The sequence below is a fragment of the Crassostrea angulata genome, chromosome 10 (assembly GCF_025612915.1).
Source record: "Crassostrea angulata isolate pt1a10 chromosome 10, ASM2561291v2, whole genome shotgun sequence".
In the NCBI taxonomy this organism is placed as follows: domain Eukaryota; kingdom Metazoa; phylum Mollusca; class Bivalvia; order Ostreida; family Ostreidae; genus Magallana; species Magallana angulata.
Window position 1 is genome coordinate 5,112,541 of NC_069120.1, and position 24,790 is coordinate 5,137,330.

At 34.6% G+C, this 24,790-nt stretch overlaps 3 protein-coding genes across 3 annotated transcripts; 1 reads left to right on the plus strand and 2 right to left on the minus strand.

Annotated features, from left to right (window-relative positions):
* Positions 1 to 6,900: 6,900 nt before the first annotated feature.
* On the minus strand, positions 6,901 to 10,562 carry LOC128165560 (protoheme IX farnesyltransferase, mitochondrial-like). Its single transcript, XM_052830218.1, has 6 exons — positions 10,413 to 10,562; positions 9,758 to 10,205; positions 9,079 to 9,203; positions 8,701 to 8,771; positions 8,250 to 8,482; positions 6,901 to 7,699 (listed from the first exon to the last, which is right to left on the minus strand). Exons 1-6 carry the CDS (start codon positions 10,467 to 10,469, stop codon positions 7,266 to 7,268), a joined length of 1,368 nt encoding a protein of 455 aa, XP_052686178.1. The 5' UTR covers positions 10,470 to 10,562; the 3' UTR covers positions 6,901 to 7,265.
* A 92-nt stretch (positions 10,563 to 10,654) lies between these two features.
* On the plus strand, positions 10,655 to 17,270 carry LOC128165564 (ribonuclease P protein subunit p21-like). The gene is made up of 4 exons (XM_052830224.1): positions 10,655 to 10,850; positions 10,945 to 11,045; positions 11,327 to 11,409; positions 16,420 to 17,270. Exons 1-4 carry the CDS (start codon positions 10,800 to 10,802, stop codon positions 16,545 to 16,547), a joined length of 363 nt encoding a protein of 120 aa, XP_052686184.1. The 5' UTR covers positions 10,655 to 10,799; the 3' UTR covers positions 16,548 to 17,270.
* LOC128165565 (methionine-R-sulfoxide reductase B1-like) lies at positions 16,706 to 19,175 on the minus strand. The gene is made up of 5 exons (XM_052830225.1): positions 18,981 to 19,175; positions 18,535 to 18,633; positions 17,979 to 18,121; positions 17,681 to 17,798; positions 16,706 to 17,553 (listed from the first exon to the last, which is right to left on the minus strand). Exons 2-5 carry the CDS (start codon positions 18,587 to 18,589, stop codon positions 17,540 to 17,542), a joined length of 330 nt encoding a protein of 109 aa, XP_052686185.1. The 5' UTR covers positions 18,590 to 18,633; positions 18,981 to 19,175; the 3' UTR covers positions 16,706 to 17,539.
* Positions 19,176 to 24,790: the final 5,615 nt, after the last annotated feature.

The following is a 24,790-nucleotide window of genomic DNA, read 5'->3' on the forward strand; positions in this document are numbered from 1 at the left end:
TACGTACATTTGATCAAAGTGTCTCTAATTTAGATAACTAAGTAGTTAACGTACTTCCTGTACACTGCCATCGATATGACCCGATAGTCCTAAAATGAAAGATAACTTTACTCTCTAATGCTTATGCTTTGAAACATCCTTTAGTATGCAATGGCCAGAATACAAATTTAGGAAGCTGTAAAACATTTACAAGCTAAAAATAGCTTTGGTTTTTGTGGATTCAATTTGTTGTAAACATTTTGTAAGTTAAGATCATATGATTTTTGGAATTTTATCCAATGAAACAAATATAGTATAAACTTTGATATACCTGGTAAATAATTATCAACATTGAGTCTTCAAACTGATTGGCTATTACACTTTGTAGAAAAGTGTTTGATCTTTCATTTCAATAAACAGTTTCCTTAATATTACTTTTTACTTTAGTACCAACCAACTAAGAGGCAACAATTTTCAATATGAAAGAAAGAGTGAGAAAGCTCACAGAACCCTTGTTCTTCCATTATTTGTTCACCTAACTACTTCATAGTTTTTATTGATTTATTTCCTATGATCCCAATCTTTTTTTTTTTTAAAGTGGTCTATATTGTTTTCGTTAATACTATCTTTTTATTAATCTATTTGCTACGATGCCAAACATTTTCATAAATAGCGATCTATGTTGTTTTAATACTATCTAGTGTATAAAAAGTTATTATAAATAATTTGCTATGATACCAATCATTTATATGAAATTCTGAGATAAAAATATGTTCTAGTGTACTTGTTAATAGGAGTATCTCAAATGTTTTAATTTATATTTAATACAGAGAATTCTGATGTTGAATTTGTTGCAATTAATCAAAATGATGTTTATCTATTAAAAAAAAATGTTGATTTTAATGGTTTTTATCCTCATGATTGCTTCAATTAAAGCACTTTTAGAACAAATCAACCTGATATCATATGACAGAGTAACCTGGTCAGTTGTATGCTGCGAGTAATGCCATTTATAAATGTTTGGCGCAAAATAGTGCACCATTAGATGTAATTGTTGTATGCCTTTCTCAAAACCTGGATTTTACACAACAGCCAACAGCTGAGAGTACCAGCTATAACGTTACTTCAATAGTATGAGCTCGGGATCCATTCAGTAGAACATGACATTCTGTAACATGTCCTATGTAATTTCTTTAATTTTCGCAGAGTTTTATTTTAGACTAGAAAACGTGCCACTGGTTATCACACTACATACTTAGGAAGAAATGATGGGCAGCACATCAGCGGCGTAGGAGAACTGATGATCGGTTGGAAGCCATATAGTGATAGACTTCCCTAGGCAAAATTCTTTTCAAATGTATGCCAAACTGACTGTTAATGTCTGCTCTTTTCAACAGAAGACAGGGGCTTCTTTTATGAAGAACTATAGAAAACTGATGAGGAAACATCAGTCCATGATGTACTCCTCATATTGGGTGATCTTAATGCAAAAGTTGGCACACACAACGAAGGGAAGGAATCCACAATGGGAAAACATGGTTGTGGTATGATTAACAACAATGGTAGCATATGTAAGACTTTTGCAAAGAAAACAAGTTTATTATAGGAGGTATCATTTTCTAACACAAAGAACATTCACAAATTAACGTGGACTTCACCACATTGTCACACACAGAACCAAATTGACCATATGCTAATAAATAAGAGGTGGAGAGGAACAATGCAGGATGCAGGAGCATTGAGAGGGGCTGACATAGGAAGTGACCAAACACTTGTTCTAGCAAAGATGGAATTGAGAAAGACAAAAAGAAATGGGAAGGTAGGTCACCCAAATGGATATGAGCAAACCCAAAGATCCCATAGTCATGAAATCATTTAGATAGCTAGATGCTAAAATCGTTTCACTATCCTAAGAAATACATGTAAACAAGAACTCGACAATGGACAGTTCAACAGTAAAAGCAGTAATGAAAAAACGGGGGTTGAAAAAGAAAAAGGAAGACTGGATAGCACAAAAGACATGAGAATTAATCGAACAAAGACGGAAAAAAGAAAATACTAACAACCATCTTGGGCTAAAAGATCAGTTTAAAGAAACACACTCAATACAACACAAAAAAGGGTTAAGAAAAGTACATGGAGGGACATGCAAGAGAAACTTTGTTGACAGAATAGCGAAAGATACAGAAGAGGTTGCCTCAAAACAAGACATAGGGACCTTATACTGCATTACAAACCCTGTGAATTAATGATTCAGAAGCATATACCTGGTTACCTTAATGCCAAAAACAAGATGGAAACTTAACCTCTTGTTCAGAAGAAGAGCTTACCTGTTGGAAAACTCACTTTGAAAGAGTACTTAACAAGGAATGTCCAATAGCTGAAGTAGGTGACACCCTGAACATCGATACTGAGGCACCGGCATCTGAAGAACTAAATCAGGCTATCAAACTTCTAAAGAACGGGAAAGACCCTGGGATCGACCAAGGTCATGCAGAATTGCTGAAAGCTGAGGAAGTGAAAACACCGTAACCTTTTACTGATATCCTGCAAACCATTTGGCAGGCAAAAACAGCACTTGATAACTGAAAGGTTGGTCACTATGTAAAGCTACAAAAGAAAGGAGACGTAGCCAACACAAATAGATGGAGAGGAATCATGCTGTTGTCTGTTAACAGCAAAGTTCTCAACAGAGTCATCCTAACCAGAATGGCTTCTGTCTCATTCCTTCGTAAAGAACAGGTTGGACTTATAAAAGGAAACGCAGATCTGATATTTTCCTTGAGGCAAATTTTAGAACCAAGCAATGCATGGAAAAACACACTCTGTATGCCAATTTCATTGATTTTGTCAAACATTTTACAGTTTACTTTATTCCGCATTATGGAAAATCGTCATGCATTATGGCATCCCCGACAAGATTATCTCCATCATAAAATTGCAGAGAACTGGCAGACAGCTTCCTAGTCTAAAAAGGGGTGCGACAAAGATGCCTGCACTCACCACTGCCTTTTATTCTCTGCATATACCACCACCAGACAGGCCAATAGAGGAGAATCTTAGTCAATCCAACAGTCATTCGAAGATCTGGACTTTACAGATGACATCACTCACTAGCACAGCGAGATAAGGATATTCAAAGTAACACCGATGACCATGTCAAATACAGCAGACAGATTCGACTTGATAAAAATGTTAACAAAACAAAATAATGAAGACTAGATCAAAGAAAGATAGCGAAACCACAGCTAACAACAACAGAGTAGAAAACATCAAGGATTTCGTATACCTTGGCAGTAAGATTAATGGAGATTCTACCATAGACGTCGAATACAGAGTAACAAAAGCCCTTGCCAACTTTGCAAAGCTACGGAACATCTGGAAGTCATCTAACATTAAGACCCAAACCAAAATCAGGATATTCAAAACAAACATAATTTTGAATCCTCCTATATGGTTCTGAGTCCTGGAAGGTGACAAATACCATCATACAAAAAACTAGACACCTACCAAACAAGATGCCTCCATATGATCCTCAAGATATTTCCGGCCGAACAAGATAGGCAACGAAGAGCTGTACAAGACAACTCAAATAGTTGCTATGTCTGACTCAATAAAAGAAAAATGATATAGCAGTGAATCGGCCATGTCCTGAGAAAGGAAAAAGCAGAAATATCAAGGGTAGCCTCAATCTAATTAAAATTAGAACTTCCATCCGCTCCCCGGTTTTCGAGCCTTAAAGGGGCATAGTCACGATTTTGGTCAAAAATTATTTTTCGATTTTAATGTTTACAGTGCTTCATTAAGAATGTTGTTTATTTGTGAAATGAATTATTATTGACATAACATTCGATATTTCTACTATATTATGGATTTGGCTAAAACAAAAATAGACTTTTAGCCAAACAGAGGAAATTCGGACTAAATTTTGCAAATTTTGTATTCCGCTAAAACACATTTTTGGCAGTGCTCTAAAATTAAAAATTAAGATTTTATATTTTGGTCTACATAATTTTGCATATTTTCTGTTAGGTTTAACTCACTTATTCATTAAAACAATCGTATGCCACGAATTTCAAAAATATTGAAAATTGCTTAAAAACGATAAAAACCACTATATCTCAAATTTTTTATCATTGACCTCATACAAATTATATGCAAACAGAATAAAAGCAATATAAGTAGTTTCATACCATAAATGTTTTTGTATTATCATCATTCAATTTTTTGTAAAATTGGATCAAAAATGGGTAGGAATTTCAAAAGTGATAGAGGAAATTCGGACTGGAATATTTATAAAAATTGTGAACGAAAACTTATTTCTTTGTATATATTTAGTATCATTGCCATTCATAAACTGTATTTCATTTTTAAAAGTGTTGAGCAATTTGTATTATTTTCACAATTAAATAAATTTCAATCATAGTGTAAAATTTTAAGGGATTTTCCTTTAATTTTCCAATAATATTTAATGGCCATTAACTCAAACAAAAAGTAGGTCATTGAAAGTGAAAAATAACACTACAATAAGAGGTCTGTAACACACATTAGATGGATTTTTATTATCATCAGTGGATTTTTTTTCACTTTGGGTAAACCAAAATTTGAGTACCATTTGTTGAGTTTTAAGCGAGTTACAGAGCATACTTTTCTTTGCTATGTAAACAACTGTTTTGTTTACATTCTAAATGTTGAGGTGAAAATTCCAGTTTTACACCTAAAATGAATGTGTTAAACGTTAGAAACGTTTTATTTATGGTTAAACTGAATAAGTAGACCGACAAATCAGCTTGAAAAATATTTTTTACAGGTAGATTCAACCTATGTAATCAAAAACAGGGCACGAGTCTTGTTTACATGACGAAGAGTTGTGAGCCTCGTATCTTGCTACGACTGACTATCAAATTTCACTTGATCATAAGAGATACATTTCTGAAGTATTGCAAATAATAACAAGAGGCCATTAGGCCTTAACGGTCACCTGAGTTGCATATAACCCATACACAAACTTGTCGAGGAGTCTCATATATGCATTTAATTAGGTTTCATTCTGGAGTAGAGAAATTATAAATTTGTAATGACGACCACGTCCCTGCCTGAAATCTTTCAAAAAGAACTATGAAACCTCTAATTTTGGCGAAAAACTTAAAGATCTGGTCTACAAACCCATACTCCCCGGGGACATGAAATTTAAATTGTGAGTTTACTCAGGTGACCTAACAATATCAAAATTGAATTTGACCAAAATTGTGACCATGCCCCTTAAAGATGGATTCCACCTGGATAAAGAAATATAGATCGGCCAAAGGAGACATGGCGGAGGTCAGTTGAGAAAGGGATGGACTTGGGGCATGATACAGCAAATGTCAGCAGATAGGCAGAAACGGTGACCCTCGATGAGAGGTTTGTTCTAGGCATGAGGATTTAGTAAGTTTATTTTAGATTTCTCTTTTCATTGATATTTGAAAACAATTAACATTTATACTTATGAAAAAGGGACAATGAAGATTCGATGAAATCGGCGTTTTATCACCAGTGACAAATTACTCTTGCAGAATTGGTCTCTTTCCAAAGATAGTAAACATTCAATAAAAAGAAAGCTACTGCATTTTATGAAAACTGGAAAATGCTGGTAATAGAGTAAATTTGCACTTTTTTGCAGTCATTCTTAAAATTTTGTTTGTAACGTTTTGGGGGTTTTTTCTTCCGTTTGCTTTTATGGCGTTAAGGCAAGGGTACAATCGGTATGCAAACATAATCAAAATATTTTTGGATTTAACAGTACTGAGAACAGTTATTTAATATGTAAGGTTCACTAAAAGTCTTAATAGTTGCTCTAGGCACGTAGCATAAGGGCACGTCAAAGATTTTTGTTACATTAAAATATAAATTAAGTGAATTATCAAGAAGTTACCCCTCCCCTTTATTGGGACCATGTGAAAAATGGAAGTAAAATGAAGAAAATGAATAGTGAAATTTAAGTTAGAGGTAAACTACACTCCTCCCCCCCCCCCCCCCCCCACCCCCACGCATTAAGATTTTCATGATTTGGGGAAGTTGCCTTTTTTCTGGCCTCCCACTTTCTAAATCGATACTATATGCCTGTGTTCTACTTTTCTGTCCTTTGGTCAGTGACCAAGAGATAGTGGTGATTTCACTATTCATTTTTGTGAACACCTCACTCTATTTTTACAAATTCTACATTACTCGAGTGTCTCCCCTCGGAAGGGGGCGTGGTCCTTCATGAATTCGCTTACACAGGAATATGAAAGCTTGTTCTCAGCTATTATAATTCTATGAACGGGGCATCGTTACAAATGATGGACAATATCTTTGTAATAATAATCATATGTGTGTATTGCAATAAAAACATTCACTGAAAAACCCTGTTCTAATCATGTTCAAAAAGTGTATTCAATGTACATTAAAAATGTACATTGTGTATGCTTTTCATCAATTTTTAATTCAATTTTATCTTCGGGAACAAATAATGAAGAACTCCACTATCCGACAACCAAGTCCCTGAGAGAAGCCGCTCGTCCTTATGTCAATCAGGTGAGCTAAAAATGTATCAGAAGAGGTTTAAAGAGCATGTGCAGTTTGTTGATACATTGAAGTCATAAACAAAATCTTTGATTCCAGTTTTCCCCTCAAAACAAATCTCTCCTCTCTCTTTCATTGAATTCATCCAGTCATTTCAGTAAGGTTACTCTTTTCTTTAATTGTTCACTGGCTTCACTGACTGATGCAGTATCTGATAGTGTTAAAATCACCATGTTGTCTTCTCATTACAAGAGCAGTAACTCTTATTGTTGGCATTAGCTGATCATGGAGTAATTATTTTAAATATTTTACTTTAGCCTTTATACTGTATTTCCATTGCTGTAAACTTTCAGGAGGGAACAAAAATCAACAAACACACTCATTGCTGCATTTCATCCATAGACAATCACATTTTAAACACAGGTAATAAAAATTTACGTGGGGTACAGAAATGCATTTACTATACACAATTGCCTGATTCATAAATGTAAAGAATGTGTCAAACAAATGTCCATCATACTGTTCTTAGTCTAAACCTTTCAGTAAATACATTGTTCTCGAAATTTAGATCTAATCAAGGTTAAGAGAAAGATGTGGAATATTAATACATGTAGAACAATGTTCCTCTTTCATACCAATTATTATTCTAGAAGTGTAGTGCTTTGTCCAGCTTCAAAGAAAAATGAATTATCACAGTTAAAGTACATTCTGCACAGATTTTTTCTATTTTAAAAACAAACAAATCAAGTCAACTTGCTCTGCACAACTGTCACTGATTCTTTCCCCGAGTCTTTTGAGTCGTTTTTCCTGCTGGGTTTGTTCACAATCATAAGAAGAATCAGTAATGGTATATGTAGCAGACTGAATCGGAACAAGCTCCTGGAAGAGCTGCTGTCTCCCTGCTGATAGAACTTCCAGCCTAGATATGTAAAGTACAGGTTGAGAGGTAGAGACATGACGGGAAACAGGGGTGTGGTCAATCCCGCCACGGGGGCCAGGAAGCACAGTCCAGTGATTCCCACCGTGTGACGTAGAGCCACTCGCTTACAGAGATTGGGATCCACCACGGACATCATTCTGTACCCTGCCCTGGAGTAATCTGGTCGTAAATTCCAGCTCAGAGCATTAAAGTGGGGGAATTGCCAGCAGAACATAATGGCTGCCATTATCCAGGCACCTGCAAAAGAAAAGTACGTATTTAAACTCCCTTGACACAGAAAAACATTGAAAAATAATGGGGGTCTTGCTTGTGATGGACAAGGCTTAAGCTTTAGCTAAGAATTAACTTTAACAGTGCATAAAAGATAAGAGCTGAGTTAAAACCCAGCACTCGAATTGTGGTTTCATTAATATTTATGGGCATCTTTTTTGTGAATTTAAAGAAAAACATAGTTTCAAGGATACATAGCATCATGGCCAATTTCTTCGCTAGCCAAGAATGACCATCCGTGTTTCTCTTTTCACTCTGAAAAGAGAAACACCATGGATTGTCACCCTTGGCTAGCAAATGATGCATGGCCAATGACCCTCTGTTTACAATATGAGATTAAATAGAAATTTCATTTCAATGAACATTTATTTTGTTTATTTACTCATCCAAAAAATCCATGAAATGTGGTATCCAATAAATATTGACGAATCCACAGTTTACAGGCATTACAAATTCCAAATGCCTCAAATGTTATTAAAGAAGAAAATATGACATTTAGTCAGAACTTCAGACTAACCTGGGTCCAGAGAGCCAGTGCAAGCTGCCCATCCCATCAGAGGAGGTACTGCCCCAACAACTGATCCTACCCAAGTGTTGAGGATGGTGTGTCTCTTCATGGGTGTGTAGACCAGGGTGTAGAGGCCCAGGTTGAAGGCCCCTAATGCTGCTGTGAGGGGATTGGCTCCTAGGGCCAGGACAACCAGCCCCACTGAACCAGAGACAGCAGCAAATGTCACAGCGTGTAAAGGACTGTCAAGTAAACAGTGTTACAGTCAAACCCAGATATAAACCAAGAAATAAATTTATAAAATGTCCATGTGTCAGTATTGTTTACTTTTATAGATTTATTTACTTATGAAGACAGTTAAAGGGATGTAACTTTATCTTTCATAAATGACAATTCCACAAACCTGAATCTTATGGCATTTCTCTTAAACACTAAAACTACTGAAAAAGCAGTTTAATACCTTAAATACCCTCGAACCAACACCCTGTTTTTAGTCCTGTTCATCTGTGAATCAAATGGAACTTCAAAAAACTGAAAAAGAAAATAAATTGATCTAAAATGTTTTCGCCAAACAACCAAGTTACTGGTACTCATAATTAAAGTCCTGGCTTATAAATTTCATTTACATTTTTCCCCCTGATCCATCATTGGTCATTGGCCACACACATGTAGATGTCTAAAATAAGATGCATCCCATGAAGTGTGGAAATTTGATTACAAAAGCTAAAACTTTTTAGTTTGCTTTACAGTTCTTTGTTCATTATCATGAATAAAGAAATTTAATATTGAGTCAAAATGACCACAATGAATTTTTGAAACCAAGAAAATATAAACCTACCTGATTAATGGCATTAGCAGAAGCCGATGTTAAACCAGTCCCTAATGTAACCATCGTAAAACCAATGGGGTCAAAGGCAGCAGGAGCCATGGCATAGCCTGCCATAGCAGTCAGCACAACCAGACCTGACAAAGTAGATGAGAACACTCAATCTTGTAGAAATGCAAGCAACTATATAGTGAAATAGTGATAAAATGTTTGGCAGCTAGCTTACAAATAGGTGTTTTGTGGGTGGGAAGGGCCTGCACAGCTAAGATGCGCATCCTCCAGGTGAGGGTTGCACCTGATAAAGAAGGTGCAGCATAACCCCCCCTCCCAAAAAAAAAAACAAGACAGTTACAGAAACACAATGTCTGACTTAATCCTTGTGACACCCCAACAAACATTCATCTTTTGACACTTGAATGTACAAACAATGTAAAGACAAGGGGCATCAGCACATAGATTGGTGAAATTGGCATTCAAATTGATAATGGAGAAAGACTGTGAATTCTGTCTGACTAACAGACTTGTGATCACAGAAACATTGTTCCCCCATAAAAACATCAACAAAGCAACATGGGCATCTGCTAAGTGAAAAGTGACTGATTTTTTAATTTTAAAATTATTACTCTTAGAGTTAGATAGACATAAATTATTATACATCAGACAAATTAAAAGGATAAGTAAAAGCTTATACCTGTTAATCTGATTTTTGATAATCTAAAGTAATACTGCATCAGTTTATTGTTGTCTGTCTTCATTTCCTGCCAAATACACTCTGTAATGGACTCAGGGTTGTGTGCTGGACTGCTGTCTCTTTTGTCCTTTTCCAACATATTTTTTAGTTTTGCAAAGTCCTCTGGACCAATATCAACAGTTAGTGTATCCTCTGATTTTGGAAATGTAACAGTAAATTTTTCACTGATTTCATCAAGCATTACAAGAGTTTTTGATTTTTTGATGAACAATGTCAATGGCACTTGTTTGTACTTTTGTGGAAATTTTTCAAGGCCTTTTGATGCATATTTTATATGTGTCATTTGTTCAGGAAACGCTGTCCCTTGGTCATCCTCTGTTTTTAGGTTTGTTTTCGAGGAGACGCATCGTGTCTTTGCTATCAACCCATGGTTGGGTGTCAGGACTTTCTAAAGGAAAAGCATAATAAAACTTATTTCGGAGGGTTTTTTATCAAAAAAATATACAAGCACAAAAAAAAACATTCAACTCTTGATTTTATTACATTTTTGTCATTATAAAACAAGCTGATAAGCGTCCCCAATGTAACCCCATCTTACTTGCATATAAATGCATGTGTAGTAAACAGCGCCTACAGACTAAGACAGAATTCTTACCGAATTAAAATGTTTGTGGACTTGCCATGCACTGAAGCGACTGCATTGTCTGTACATGGCAACAGATCTTACATTTTTTCACACATTAGAAATGCCATGTCCAAAGTATGACATTGAATCTACGTTGACTACATTTCTAATGATACCTTCTTCACATCAAAAGCATTAAACGCAATGAAGACCGCGATTATGTGCTATTAATTTGTACTAAGAATATTGGTTTTAAGTTTTTATATATATAACGTGTATTCACTGAAAATATAGTTCGAAATATTGCTACAATTTTAATTTTTTTTATATCTACTCTATGATTAAAGAGCTTAACTTAACAAGGTTTGTGTCTGTCCTATTTGAACCTTGCTACTTTCACTTTCGATTTGATCAGCAATGAAAAAAAGTGTTACAGTGGTTGAGAAGAGGATAAGTTTTCTGTTTCAAGTGAGTATTTTGATATATGTTGTCTTATATATTTTTTTTAGTGTTTTTTTTGTCAAGGATAGACTTTTAACTCTTTTAAGTTGCTATATTTTAGCTAGCCCACCTGTGCATCACATCAAAAGATGTAGACAAAGAAATGTGCAAACATCATGTGAGGAATTTGAAGAGGATATCAAGAAAAAATGTTATTAGACTGTATGTGCTAAAAGTTTTTGCTAAGTATTAAATAAAAACATAATTAACTCGAGTACAAGAGACATATAGAGGAACAATTCTGTTTGAACAGGGAATTTAATGTCTCGTACGTGCTAAGATTACACTTCATTACACGTTTTAATAGTGTACTTAATCTTTTGCAGTTTCAATGCTGAACATCAACATGAATTTCATGTAAATACATGTACGAGACCAACTAATTACACAAACTGAACATGCTGAATACTGTAATTAACAGTTCCTTTGCATGTCTTTCACAGGCATCCAAACATAAAGAGGAGACTGTGCAAGCATTGTGATATGCTACTTTATCCTGGAATCACAGCAAAAGTTAGACTTTCAAGTAAGCAATAGTCATATCTTTCATATGTTTGTCTTTGAGCAACAAAGAGGGCAAATTATAGCTTTCACATTACAATCATAAAAAGTCAGACTCTTGTTAATATAGATACCAACTGCAAAATCAGTAGAACTCTTTGCTTAGGAAAAAAAAAAAGAGACTAAGGCCACACCAATTTAATTTCTTGGTCACTTGATCCCCGTGCCTAAGGCTTTCCAAAAAAGCCCTTATTAAAAATAAATCCAGCACCCAGAAATTTTTGTGCCGTTTCCTGCTCCATTTTTGGTTTTTTTCGAGTTGATGCATATCAACTCAGTTTAGTCACTGCAAAGGGGTTTCCCATCACTGGGTTAAATCACATTTTCGTATTGATGGTCAGACTAATACATCAATTATCAAAATGCAATGATATGAATCATGAAAGAATGACTTCTTTTATCGGAGGTAAAATTTGTTATCATCGTAGTTTAATCAACAAAAAATCATGATTTTTTTTTGTTAATTGATATCAATCCGCACAGGAATATAGGTTCAAGGAAAATCTTCTGACACATTTCATAAACTAAGGATACATTATTGTTGCCATCAATAAATTGTATAAAACATATCAAGTTTGTTTCTTCATAACTAAGAACATTTTAATTGACTGATAAAAATGTCGCTATAAATAAATTTGACGTATGTGCATGTACATGAAACTTCAGTGATACCCGCGCTGTAATCGCTTTTATGCAGATGAGCTCAGCTCAGTGGTGGCATTTAACGTTTTCCCCCACACAAGAGTTGAAATTCAAGATCATGGATGCGTTTCATTACTAACACTTTATCAAACGTGAAATGATTTTAGTGTGACAAAACAAAGAGTTGAAGTACAAGAGTTGAAAATAATCAAGAGCCTATGTGGTTTGATCTTTCGTCGAGTTGAAGGTCAGTGTGGCCCTGCAACATGCACATCGGGAACTGCGTTTATATAGGTCATATATTATAAATAGATTAGCGTGGTAGTTACTGTGTGGCGATATATAGGGCCTAGTTTTGAGCAGCGTTGATTAAGAAATAGTATCATAAATATGATTTTTTTTTTTACAAATCGGTTTGATAAACAGAGGCAAACTATTTTACCCAGTCTATAGAATGGTAGTTTGTAGTTTATTGTGTGCATTTGGACATGAGTAGAATTTTTTTTATTTTTTTATATTAATATATATTATATTCATTTGTTATACTTTCATGTCAAATACTGAAATCTGATTGGTTAAGACGCAGTTAATAATATTTTCTATTACCCTCAGCGTTAGCAACGGGTAACATTAAAAAATGTTACATGCGCAAAAATTATGCGCGTACGGTTCGCTGTAGAATTCACATTATTCCTATATAAAAGCAGTAAAATTTTCTTTAAAGTTAAGACATTCAGTATAACAAAATAAATAGTGCCTGTTTGGGAGGATAACAGTTGAAATTGACGCCCCTCGAAAACCATTGTCAACCTCCGCTTCGCGTCGGTTGACAATGGTTTTTTAGGGGTGTCAATTCCAACTGTTACCCTCCCAAACAGGCACTATTTATATAATATCAATGTAGAATAACTTAAAATGCTATATAATAGAAACAACAAGACGGAAATCTACAAGCCCCGTTTTTCGATTTGTCAAAAACTATGCAGCAACCTAAGAAAAATCACGGACTGCACGGAATATAATCATAGAGAGGATTTTTTGGTGTTTCTTTTAGCTAAGGACTGATGTACATTAACAGTAATTTTGTGAATTTTACTTACTTTTTACAACCAATTTATTAATTTGTTAAAAATATGTAAATAAAAACAATAAAATGCGTCTTTGATAATTCATGGGGGTTATGAAGGTAGCGATCATTGCAGAAAAAAATTACACCACCCCCTAACGCGGAAAATGTATTTTTTCTGCTATGTCGCCACCTTCATATCCCCCATTAATCACCAAATAAAGCATTTTATTGTTTAGATATAACACAGGCACCTGACGTTTTTAAAAAGAATTTTAAAGAGAAAAGTTTAAAACGTCACGTGCATGTGATTTATGAAACCCTTTAAAAAAATCTTGTGTCCATGTAGTTTTGTAAAAATGGTTTGAAATGTAATGTAAAAATGGAACAAGGTTCTGAAAAGAAGTATAATAATTTAAGGAATGACAGAAAAAGAGACCATCATTTGATCATATTGACGGTTTGCTTTCATTGAAGTAAATACGATAAATCACAGGCACATGCGTTATACATTTTTTTTCATAATAAAAAATATATAGCTTTTCTCTACCTAATAATAAGATATCGGTATAGAAAGTAACTATATAAATTTAATTACGGTATGAGAAAGATATATATAACATTAGTTAAATGTGGCCGTATGAATGAACTTAACATTATTTGTGTTGATCGACATAACAATACAAACCACCTGTTTAAAGCTGCATGGTCTAATTAATATCCATACAAACCAATTATATTATTTTTGTTTTGCCACAACTCACATTAACACTCGATGTCAAAGTCGTAATACAATCATCCCTACCTCGACTTCAGAGCCGAATTTAAATATGAGGCGAAATAACGCGATACCCTTTTTTTTCATTGAAATATGGCTTAATTGACCGGGAAAACTACCGCAGTGTCTGTTATTTTAAAAACACATACTTAGCATAACCATTGTTTAAAAGCGTACACAAAATTTGATATAAAATCGGATCATGCAGCTTTAAAAAAGGTGTTGTACTGTTTTCCTGTTTTGTATGCGTAATTTGCAGACCAAACAATAAGTAAAACTCATATTATTGCTTTTTATGTTATGACAATTGTTTAAGTCAATTTTGGGCAAAAACAAACCAGTTCAATATATGTTTACATTTTGACCCTCAAATGTACAAGATGGCCAAACATCCCTGTATATAATATCAAGATTATCAACAGAAGATAGCAACATTTGATGGAATTTCATACTAACAAAACACATTTGTAAACAATAACAAGACTCGGGTTTTGTTTACAAAACAAAGAAATAAAAACTCTTTATCGTGCTTCTAACTCAATATATGACTTTTAAATTTTGGCAAGACATTAAAAATACCTAAATTAACCATTCTGAACATAAAGAAAAAGGAAAAATGAAATTTAAAATGTTCTGTCGAAGCCAATTAAAAGAATATTTAGATATGCTTCTCTATATAATTTAAAAAATTATCTTCCATTATACTTTATTTATTATTTATTTCAAGTTCTGCTTATTGAGAGCAGAAAAGGGGCAATAAATGTTTGATTTCTGAAGCATCAACTCGTGTCCGTACTTTCAGTACTTTGATTTTATTTGTCATGAATGCACTTTTTTGTACATTGATCATATCAAAAATTTCCCGTGAGATTATTAGCAATTAAGGTTTAAAAGTAAATAATGCATGTATGTGTGGATAAAATTAGTGATCAGGAGGGATCTGATACAATGGCGAATACAGTCACCAACTTTTTACTTCTTTTTACATGCATTTCAAAGGAAAAAATGACAATGTACCGGTAATCACTCCCCTCTATTTTTTTATGCTGCCCAAAAATTTTTAAGTTTCATTTTTTTTTATTTTAAAATTAATAATTCGCCCACTCGCCCCAATATTTTTTTTGCTTAGTCAGAAGACAAAGAAATCAAATAGGTATGGCCTAAACCAAGATTCAGAAGACCAAGAAATCAAATTGGTATGGCCTAAACCAAGATTTATTAATATAGTGATAAACTTACATGTAATGTAATGGAACATACAAGTGGTTTCCAAGTCTTTATTAAAATATTACCAGTTCCCGCCTTTGTATGTTGTCTTGGATTGAGTGCAATTTTGTCTTGCATCACTAGAACAAGCACTCTTTAATTCAGCAAATGGGATAATCTTAATGTATATGACAAGGAAATAGCTATCAGGACTGATGTGTATGTGTTGTTTCAAAAATATAATTTAATGATGGGGTGAATCCAGGATTTAAAGTTAGAGGAGCACCAGTTGTAGGCAGGGAGTCTGGGCTGTAGGCAGGGGGTCTGGGCTTTAGGCAGGGAGTCTGGGCTGTAGGCAGGGAGTCTGGGCTGTAGGCAGGGAGTCTGGGCCGTAGGCAGGGAGTCTAAGCTGTAGGCAAGGGGTCTGGGCTGTAGGCAGGGAGTCTGGGCTGTAGGCAGGGAGTCTGGGCTGTAGGCAGGGGGTCTGGGCTTTAGGCAGGGAGTCTGGGCTGTAGGCAGGGAGTCTGGGCTGTAGGCAGGGAGTCTGGGCCGTAGGCAGGGAGTCTAAGCTGTAGGCAAGGGGTCTGGGCTGTAGGCAGGGAGTCTGGGCTGTAGGCAGGGGGTCTGGGCAAAGCCCTTGTGGGGGCTTAGGAAGCAAAGCCCCCAGAGGCTCCTGGATTGTAGATATGTTTTGGGGTTAAAATGAAGTCTTTAGTGATACGTTGTTCTTCATTTTGAGAAATAATAAGATATTTTTTTAAAGGTTTGTAGATTTAAGACCTGCAATAAACCCACTAAAAGCTTCAACCTTGCAGAGATAATTATTAGAAACATAGGTCATTTAATCTTTGTCTGAGAAATGGCTGTAAATTAAATAATAACTCTTTAAAAAATCAAGTTCAGTGGACAAAGGAAAGGAAGTTTAAAAAAAGATAAACATGCCAGCTTAATAATTAACATGGGAGAGTGTTAAAAAACACAAGCTAGTAAATCCAAAGGTGGGTGGTTGGTCGCAGATGATCCCATGGGGAGGATGACTAAAATGGGTTTTTATATGTTTCAGCTTTGAATGCACAGGTTTTCTTTACACTACATTGTTGAAATCATGAGTCAAATGTAGAAAAATAATGAGTTTCCACAAAGTTGATCAATAAGACTCACAAATTGTTCAATTCCTTTGTCAGAAGAATTAACACTTAACTTTGACAAATTTGGGGGGTGTGACGTGCAACTGTGTACTCCCCTTAAATCCATCACTGAATGAATTTTTTTTTTTTTTGTAGAAAAACCACAAAGGGCTGTCACAGTTCAGTGCATTGAATGTAAAAAAGTGAGGAGGTTTCCTTGCACTAATCCAGATTACAAAATATGGATAGAGAAATTCCAAGATCTTTCTCAAAATGCTAGCTGATTTGAAACTGGAGGTTACCTTCATTATACTGGAAAGGCCAATTTACTTTGGCACTGAATTAGCAATGGGAGACAGTTGAGTGGAAAAGTAGGCCATTCTATTACAAGTCCCTGTTCATACTGATTTCATATACATGCGCATCTGCTGAAGACTTGACACAATGTGTTCTGTTAATTTATTTGGACATCATATTATTTACATGCAAGATACAAAAAACATTCCCTGCAATTGTTGTAATACAAAATGATCACATTTCATTTGGTACATATTATAATAGGTCATTTACATTTCAAATTATGTACTGTATATACATTTAAATTCTATATTTACAAAATAAAATTGATTTAATATGCAAGATTTCAATATACCTTAGATTTCAAAACAATGTAAAGGTGTATCACCTGACTAATATCATTTAAGCTGAGGTGAGGTCATATATTATTGAAGGTATAAGTAATAATATTAAAGAATAAAGTGACTAGTAAGTTAATAAATTGGCTTTGCAAGTTGGAAAAATTAAGGGCAATTTGGTCCAATTGAGACTAGAACCATTTTAAGAAGAGCTTGGGCTTTGGGTAGTTGTGTCAAACAGCATTGTGATGGATATCTGTTTTATTGCTGGCCATTTAGCCATGGCTCTTTGAAATCAACAAGATTTGTCTAGCTTTTGAGTTAAGACTACGCAATCAGTGTATATTTCGCTTGAAACCAGCATCATTTTTTTAACACAAAAAATAGATAGTTACATCCTACTGAAAGTCCAAAGCCTTGTTAAAATGGTTCTATTGTGGAATATAATTTCTATGGAAGCCTTTAAAATGCTTGAATGCTTCTAAAATGTCAGAGTAAAGATCTGCTGAGAAACTGCTACAAGCTTATATTTCAAAGCATCATGCGTTCTGACAGAGAAACATTCTCCCATCTCTTATTTATTATCCTCCTTATAGAATCAGCGATAATATCATAAGGTGAATTGTTTAAAGATGAGGAGTTTAACCCTGCTTCCCTAAAAGAAATAGATAAACACATTTTAGTTACATATGTGTAATCAATTTCAATAATTATACATGTTATATACAGACACTCAAAGAAAAAGAATATAATTTTTTTTAGCAGAATGAAAAAATAATTACCATCAAACTCTTGAAATTTGAGGGAAGAACTGAATATTCAGTATCTATTCATTCCTTTCTTGGGTCCATCCCCAAGAAACTCATGCCCAAGACCATTTCCACATTTAGAACAGGATATCTGCAAATCAAATAATGAATATGTTCCTATACAGTGATGTAGAGGTTTATAGATTGAATAGTATTACAGTTGGATAAACAAGATAATCCAGCAATCTCACACTTCATAATCTTATTTGTAATATAATACACACATATTATAAAATTTTGAAAATGGCTTGCAGAATCATCAGAGTAGTACCTTTATTGCTGTGGAACTCTCTTTCACTCTGGTCACTGAATCTTCTCTAATAAGATGTGTAAATGCTGGCCAAGGGGATGAATGTTCATATTTTGTCTGGCTATGGAAAAGCTCGTTACCACAGTTTGAACATACATATATCCCTGTTAAAGGAAAATAATAATGGTTGTTATCAAGGGCAAACAAAAAACAAATGAGCATAAAACAGGTTGGGACCAATAATCCAAATGGTTTATAAAGGCGTTAATTTGTACGTGTAACAAATGGGATTCAAATTTGTAGTACCCATACATAAGAATTATAATGCAAAAAAAGTTATTCTGCATTAAGATTAATAGATACGATTAAACAAATTTTGATTTTAAAACTAGTTTTTCTGTAACTAAACTGTTCAAGAGAAAGACTTCTCTAGAGCTCCAGAATTTCTTGAGCAACAATCAACATTCTGATGTTACACAACCATCGTTTTCAACAGAGGTTGCGTAAGCATGGTAAGTTGGCATTTAGTTTGGAGATAATGAATAGCAGGTTAAACCCATTATTAACAACACCTCACCTTTCTCAAAGTGATCTCGAAATTTTTCGCCAGAAAACCAGCCGCAAAACGACATCCTAATTTTAGGCAATCCAACGGATCATCGACAGACTTCCTACCCTGCTGAATAGAATTTCGAGTCCGATGTTTTTAAATGTGTTTATACACTGAACCCGAGGCATTTTGATTCACACTGCACTGACTTTTTATGCTATTTTTTATATCAAGGCCATTATTTAGGTGTGAGCACTAGGAACACCATTTTCGGAAATTGAAATTTACACTCTGTCCCCAGATTTTTATGCGGCACATTTTCTTATATTTATTATTCAATAATCATAAATACCACAAGTACATTCGATCTACCGAGTATGATTCCCTCCATTTCTTACTGAAACTTATTTTCAAACTAACATGACTGAAATCTAGACAGAAAATCAAAGAGAGGAAACTTAAATTTAAATAACCTGGAGAGAATGACTTCATGAACTGTGGCAGGCAACCATTCTATAGAGAAAGGCAACCATAGTCACAAATTCCTGGTTCACCAGGTTGGAGGTTGAGCAAGGCGGTAATCTCCCCTTTTCGTGAGAACTGATTGATTACGGATACGAGGACTAGGAATATTTCAAATTTTCTTGGCATCAGAATACCGGCAGCAACCTGCGTGCAAGAATACAACCAGTGAAAGCCAACCGGAAGCTGGTCTCATGAAGAGTATACTAAGCACGAGAACCAAACTTAAGATCGGCTTCTGGAATGTCCGTAGGTACCATATACGAAGCAAGAAAGCAGGCTCAGTTAATCAGAGAGATGAAGAACAACAAATTACACGCATTACTCCCCATTAGGAATAAGTGGATGTTGGGAAGAACATCACAAATAGCGATGAAACAATCATATACTGAGGCAGGAGAGACATCATGAGGAAGTAGCAATCATTCTGAGTAAATCTCTTTGATAAAATACCATCCTTAAGTGAGAGAATGATAAGAGCAAGACTCAAGACAAAGCCTATTAAAACAAAGCATACAAGCCTGCTCCCCTACAAATGAGACAGAAGTCGAAGCGAAACTTGACTTCCAAGATGCACTAGAGACTGAGCTAGAACAGATTCCGCCAAAACATGATTTATTAGTAACCATCATTATGGGAGACTGAAAACAAGTACATAAAGAATGGATAACACCAGGTACATGGAAACTCATCGATAAGATAAAAGAACCAAAGAAGAAAACGTGTACAACACGCATTCAGAAAAAATCACAGAGAGACTGAGAAAACAACAGAGAAGGAATTAAGAAAGCCACAAAGAGGGACCGTTAGAACTTCATTGAAAATATGGCAAACGAAGCTGAGAAAGCAGCATTTGAACACAGAATGGTTGATGTTTATCAGACCACAAAGAAGCTATACAGACAAAAGAGAAATCTAGGTATGCCAGTGAGAGACAAGCAGGGCACAATGATTATATCAATCAATCTGAGAAAGAGCAAGATCAAAGAGGGAAAGAACACTTTGTGGAGATATTGAACCGCCCAGACCCTAACAGCAGATAAATATCTGAAGCAAACACCGACTTGGAAATAGATACAGACGAACCATCAAAGTTAAAAATAGACCCAGCAATCAAGAGTTTAAAGAACGACTTAGCCCCTGGAATGACAACTTACCAACCGAAATCTTCAAAGCAGGCCCTACCCTAGCAGCAGATATTCTTTATCCTGTTTTCTGCAAGACATGGAAGAACAGCGTGATACCAACAACATGGTCTAAAGTTAACATTGTCAAATTACCGGAAAAGAAAGAAATATCACAGACTGTAACAACTGGAGAGGTATTACTTTACTGTCTGTACCAAGTAAGATCTTTTGTAAAATAATTGTACACAGTATTAAGACAGCGTTGATGAACAAGCTAAAGAAATTATTCATCGTAGCAGTAGACTGGATAATGAGATAAACCCCCAGTGAAGAAAACACAGATACTAGTATCAAAAGCACATCACAATGTACATAATTTGGAAGTGTAGTGACATCAGAGGTCGATACTGACAAGGAAATAGTAGCAAGATTAGGTAAAGCCAGAGGATTCTTTGTCAAGGTTAAGCGTTTCTTGAAATCTAACAGCATCAGTAGACGCACCAAGATCGAGCTATATAAGAACTGTATACTATCTGTCTTAATGTATTGCGCTGAATGCTGGAGGATGACATAAAGTGATATAAACAAATAATCAAATGCAAGTTTCCATAATGTTTGCTATATAAAGATCTTGATAATATTCTGGAAAGCAAAAATTACCAACAAAACGAAATAACGAAAACAACAGATATGAGGACATTACTTAGAAAATACAGATGGAGATGGGTTGGTCATGACTTAACAATGTCAGATAACGATATCACAAGAGTGGCACTAAAATCGACCCTATAAGGGAAAAGAAGGAAAGGCTGGCCAAGAACAACATGGAGGCGAACCGTCGAAAAAGTACTAAAAGACATGAATCTTAACCATCTTACCTTGGGAGAGGGGGAAAGGCTGGCCAAGAACAAAGAAGAATGGAAATCCCTGGTCCTTGTTTAATTTGCCTCCGAGTGCAACAAGGACTTGGTAGGTAGGTAGGTAGGAAACGGAATATTTTTTAAAAAACAATTTGATCACGATTTTTTGAAAAGAAGATGAATGGATCATGCGAATCAAATGCCTTTTAATTAATGTATACGAAAATAATTAAACGGCACATCTAGTGTTTCTTTTTAAAAATCTGTTCTCAGTTATTCATAATAAGTACAGCATCAAGTATAAGCGATAAAAAAAAGTCCAGTATGACTAAAGCCAGGCCTTACTAATTCACTTTCTTGTAGGGTCTCCGATATTGAAGTATTTTTGTAGGGGCTGGCTTTAGTCATAATGTGAAAAAGTCTTACATTTGAGGAAGTACTAGTACAAAACAGATAAGCCAAAATTTTTCTACTGTTCAAGATTTCTGAAAATTCAATATTTTGTATTTGGAATGAGACTTTATTTTAAAATATGAAAAAAATATGACCTTACAATAATTGCCAACACCGCCTCAAACATATGTTTACCCTATCATTAAATGAAAAAGCTTTATGCGATGATCAATATACATTTAAAAATTTTTGTACCGTTTACACGTGACAATAATAGAAATCCGTTCACTCTTTGACTAAGTATTAAATTATCAAAAAGGCTCATTAGTCAGTGGTCGGAGCACCAGACACGGGAACATCTAAAGGAGTGCTACTTTCAACAAACTTTTTAACGCTGACATGCATGCTTTGTTAAGAACAATAACTCGAGATGTCTTAAATTACTGCGAATGTGGATACAGATTTGCGGGAATGGTGATGTACAGTGCATTTGTAAAGTTTTACGTACTTTATACAAATAGTATGCGCTTATAGTGCCCATGGCAATAAACGGGACATTAATCTTATATATTAAATAAGGCCAATTTCGTCAAAATCCACGTTTTTTATTGGAGTGTAAATAGTGTAGCCAAATTTTCAAAGCTTTTTTATAATCTTTAGCTCTGAACAGTTTAAGTATATGGTTTTAGGCTATAGATCTGTGTATTGTTCAGGGCTCTATTTTCTGATCCATTTGAGTCCATGGTCGAATTGTACCATGATATCTGTTATAGCCAATTTAACATTATACAGAATTTTTCTGGATGGAGTTTGAATTTTAGAATATTCCGGATTTCCGGATTCAGTTTTGTTATTAGGATTTTTCGCGGGGCACAAGCAGTTTAAATTTTTCCTAGTCCCTGTGCTGAATACCATTTACATTTACCATGTTTACTATGTTTGTTTCTACGAGAGAAAATTTCTAAGTTGGTAAGTTTAATATGAAATCTGCTTGTGTGTGGTTTTTTTTAACAGAAAGCTATGTATAAACGATAGGTATAAATGTGTAAACAAAAGTGTTCAACTGTGAAGATGTATTTTTAGTAACATGTTAGAATGTTGGCACGAGTGATATATCTAAGAATGTGTATATAAATTTAAAGATACAAGTATCATAGTAGCATGTTTCTATGTATGATAATATTGGAATTTAAGGTTTCATTTTTTTGCATGCGATGTTTTATGCACTCTACCATAGGCATTCATATATGGTCATTCATTTTGAATTGTATGATTTGCTAGTAGTAGGAGTTTCATTATACTTGCTAATTTACTAGAGCATATTAAGTAATATATTGTTAACAAGAACACAAGGCATATATATATTTACTAGAGTGATATTTGTCATATGCTGAGTGTGATTTGTTTGTTTATTCATAGCATCAAAACTTATGTTTTTTAGGTCACCTGAGTAAACTCAGGTGACCTATTCACCTGAGTAAACTCAGGTGACCTATTGCTATCCGTTTTCGTCCGTCGTCGTGCGTCGTCCGTCGTGCGTTTACAATTTTACATTTTTAACTTCTTCTTCTTTAAAACAAGTCCAACGGTTACAATATTTAATGTGAGGCATCTCTATGGTAAGAGGAATCTAAATTGTGAAATTCATGGCTCTACCACCCCTGGAGCACCACAGGGGGCGCCAAAAATGCAAAAAAGCCAAATTTTTAAAAATCTTCTTCTCTACTCCCACACATGTGAGAAAAAAACTGGTTGTATGGTTAAGATCTCCATGAAGCCCTCTACCAAAATTGTGAAATCTCATAATTTGGCCAAATTCGTGGTTTTAACCAAAAACGTTTTACTTTATTAATTATTGTCAAACAGTTAAATTTATTCACCTATACCCTAATATGTCAACGTAGCTCACTGGGTTAGGCGGAGGCTCGTACTCCATTCTTCTCGATTGAGAGGGTGTTCGAATCTTATAGACGGCGTTCTATTTTTAATTCATTTGCTTTTAAGTAAACATTTTTTGCTTTTTTATTGGATTATTATGAAAAAAATATATTATACCATTTATATAAAGACAAAAATTTACGTAATGTTCATTTTACACACAATGACGGATAAAAATAGCGCTAGCACAGATAAGAGATCATGCTGTAATGTTTAGAAAGCAAACAAGTAAACCGAAGGAAATAAGTACCAACTGCATGTACATGTATTAATGTATAATATTTATTTGTTAGAAAGTGCAGTTCTATATTTTACATGTACATGTCCTAATGTACACTTTCAACTGTAAAAGTTTTTTCATATGTTCATATGCCATTTCAAAATCCTGGTTACGGGGGGATTTGTCAGGCCTTGTACGCTCTTGTCCTTTTAAATTTCAAGTCCCCTGGAATATGGGTTTTGAATCTAGGGAAGGGCCAAAATGGATGTTAAGGTGTTAATGCATATAATGTTTAAAAATTATCTTCTTTACTCCCACACACCTGAAAGGAAAACTGAATTCATGATTTTGTAGACCAGATCTTTAAAATTTCACCAAAATTAAGGGTTTCATAGTTCTTTTGAAAGATTTCAGACAGGGAGGTGGTCGTCATTACAATATGATGATAATTTATAATTTTTCTACTCCAGAATGAAAACTAATTAAATGAATATATGAGACTTCTCCACAAGTTTGTGTATGGGTTATGTGCTACTCAGGTGACTGTTAAGGCCAATTGGACTCTTGTTTCTTTGTATTTCAAATTAATCACAACACCTGTCGTCACATCAAGTCACTTCATCATGCATGTCATAAATCATCATCCTAGCTTTTTTATGATTGAATAAAGATGTGCATTAGCAACAAGTTGCCTCTTTATTGATGGTAGTCAGTACAATTTCGATCATGATTTGTACATGATAATAGTTTACAAGGTTCTTCGGAAAATTTAAAAATTATAGAAAATAACATAAATAAAGATCTTTTAGAATTAGATAATTGGTCTAAAAAGTGGCTCCTTAAATTTAATCCGACTAAAACAAAAGCTATCTATTTTAACACAAAAAATGTTTTTAAATACCATCTCTAAAATTTCCAAATTTTAACATAGAGTTTGTGTCTCGCCATAAACACTTAGGATTAACTTTTTCCGAAAATCTCAGATGGACAGCATATATTAATAACATAATAGCAAAGGCACACAAAAAATTAAATCTAATGAAAAAACTAAAATATAAATTAAATCGTAAATCTTTATCGCTTATGTACACATCCTTCATTAGGCCACACTTGGAATATGCTTCAGAAGTTTAGAGGGGATGTTTTCTTGCAGACACAGAAAAGCTTGAACAAGTACAACTAACTGCTGCTAGAATTATTACTGGTTTAACAATTTTTGCTTC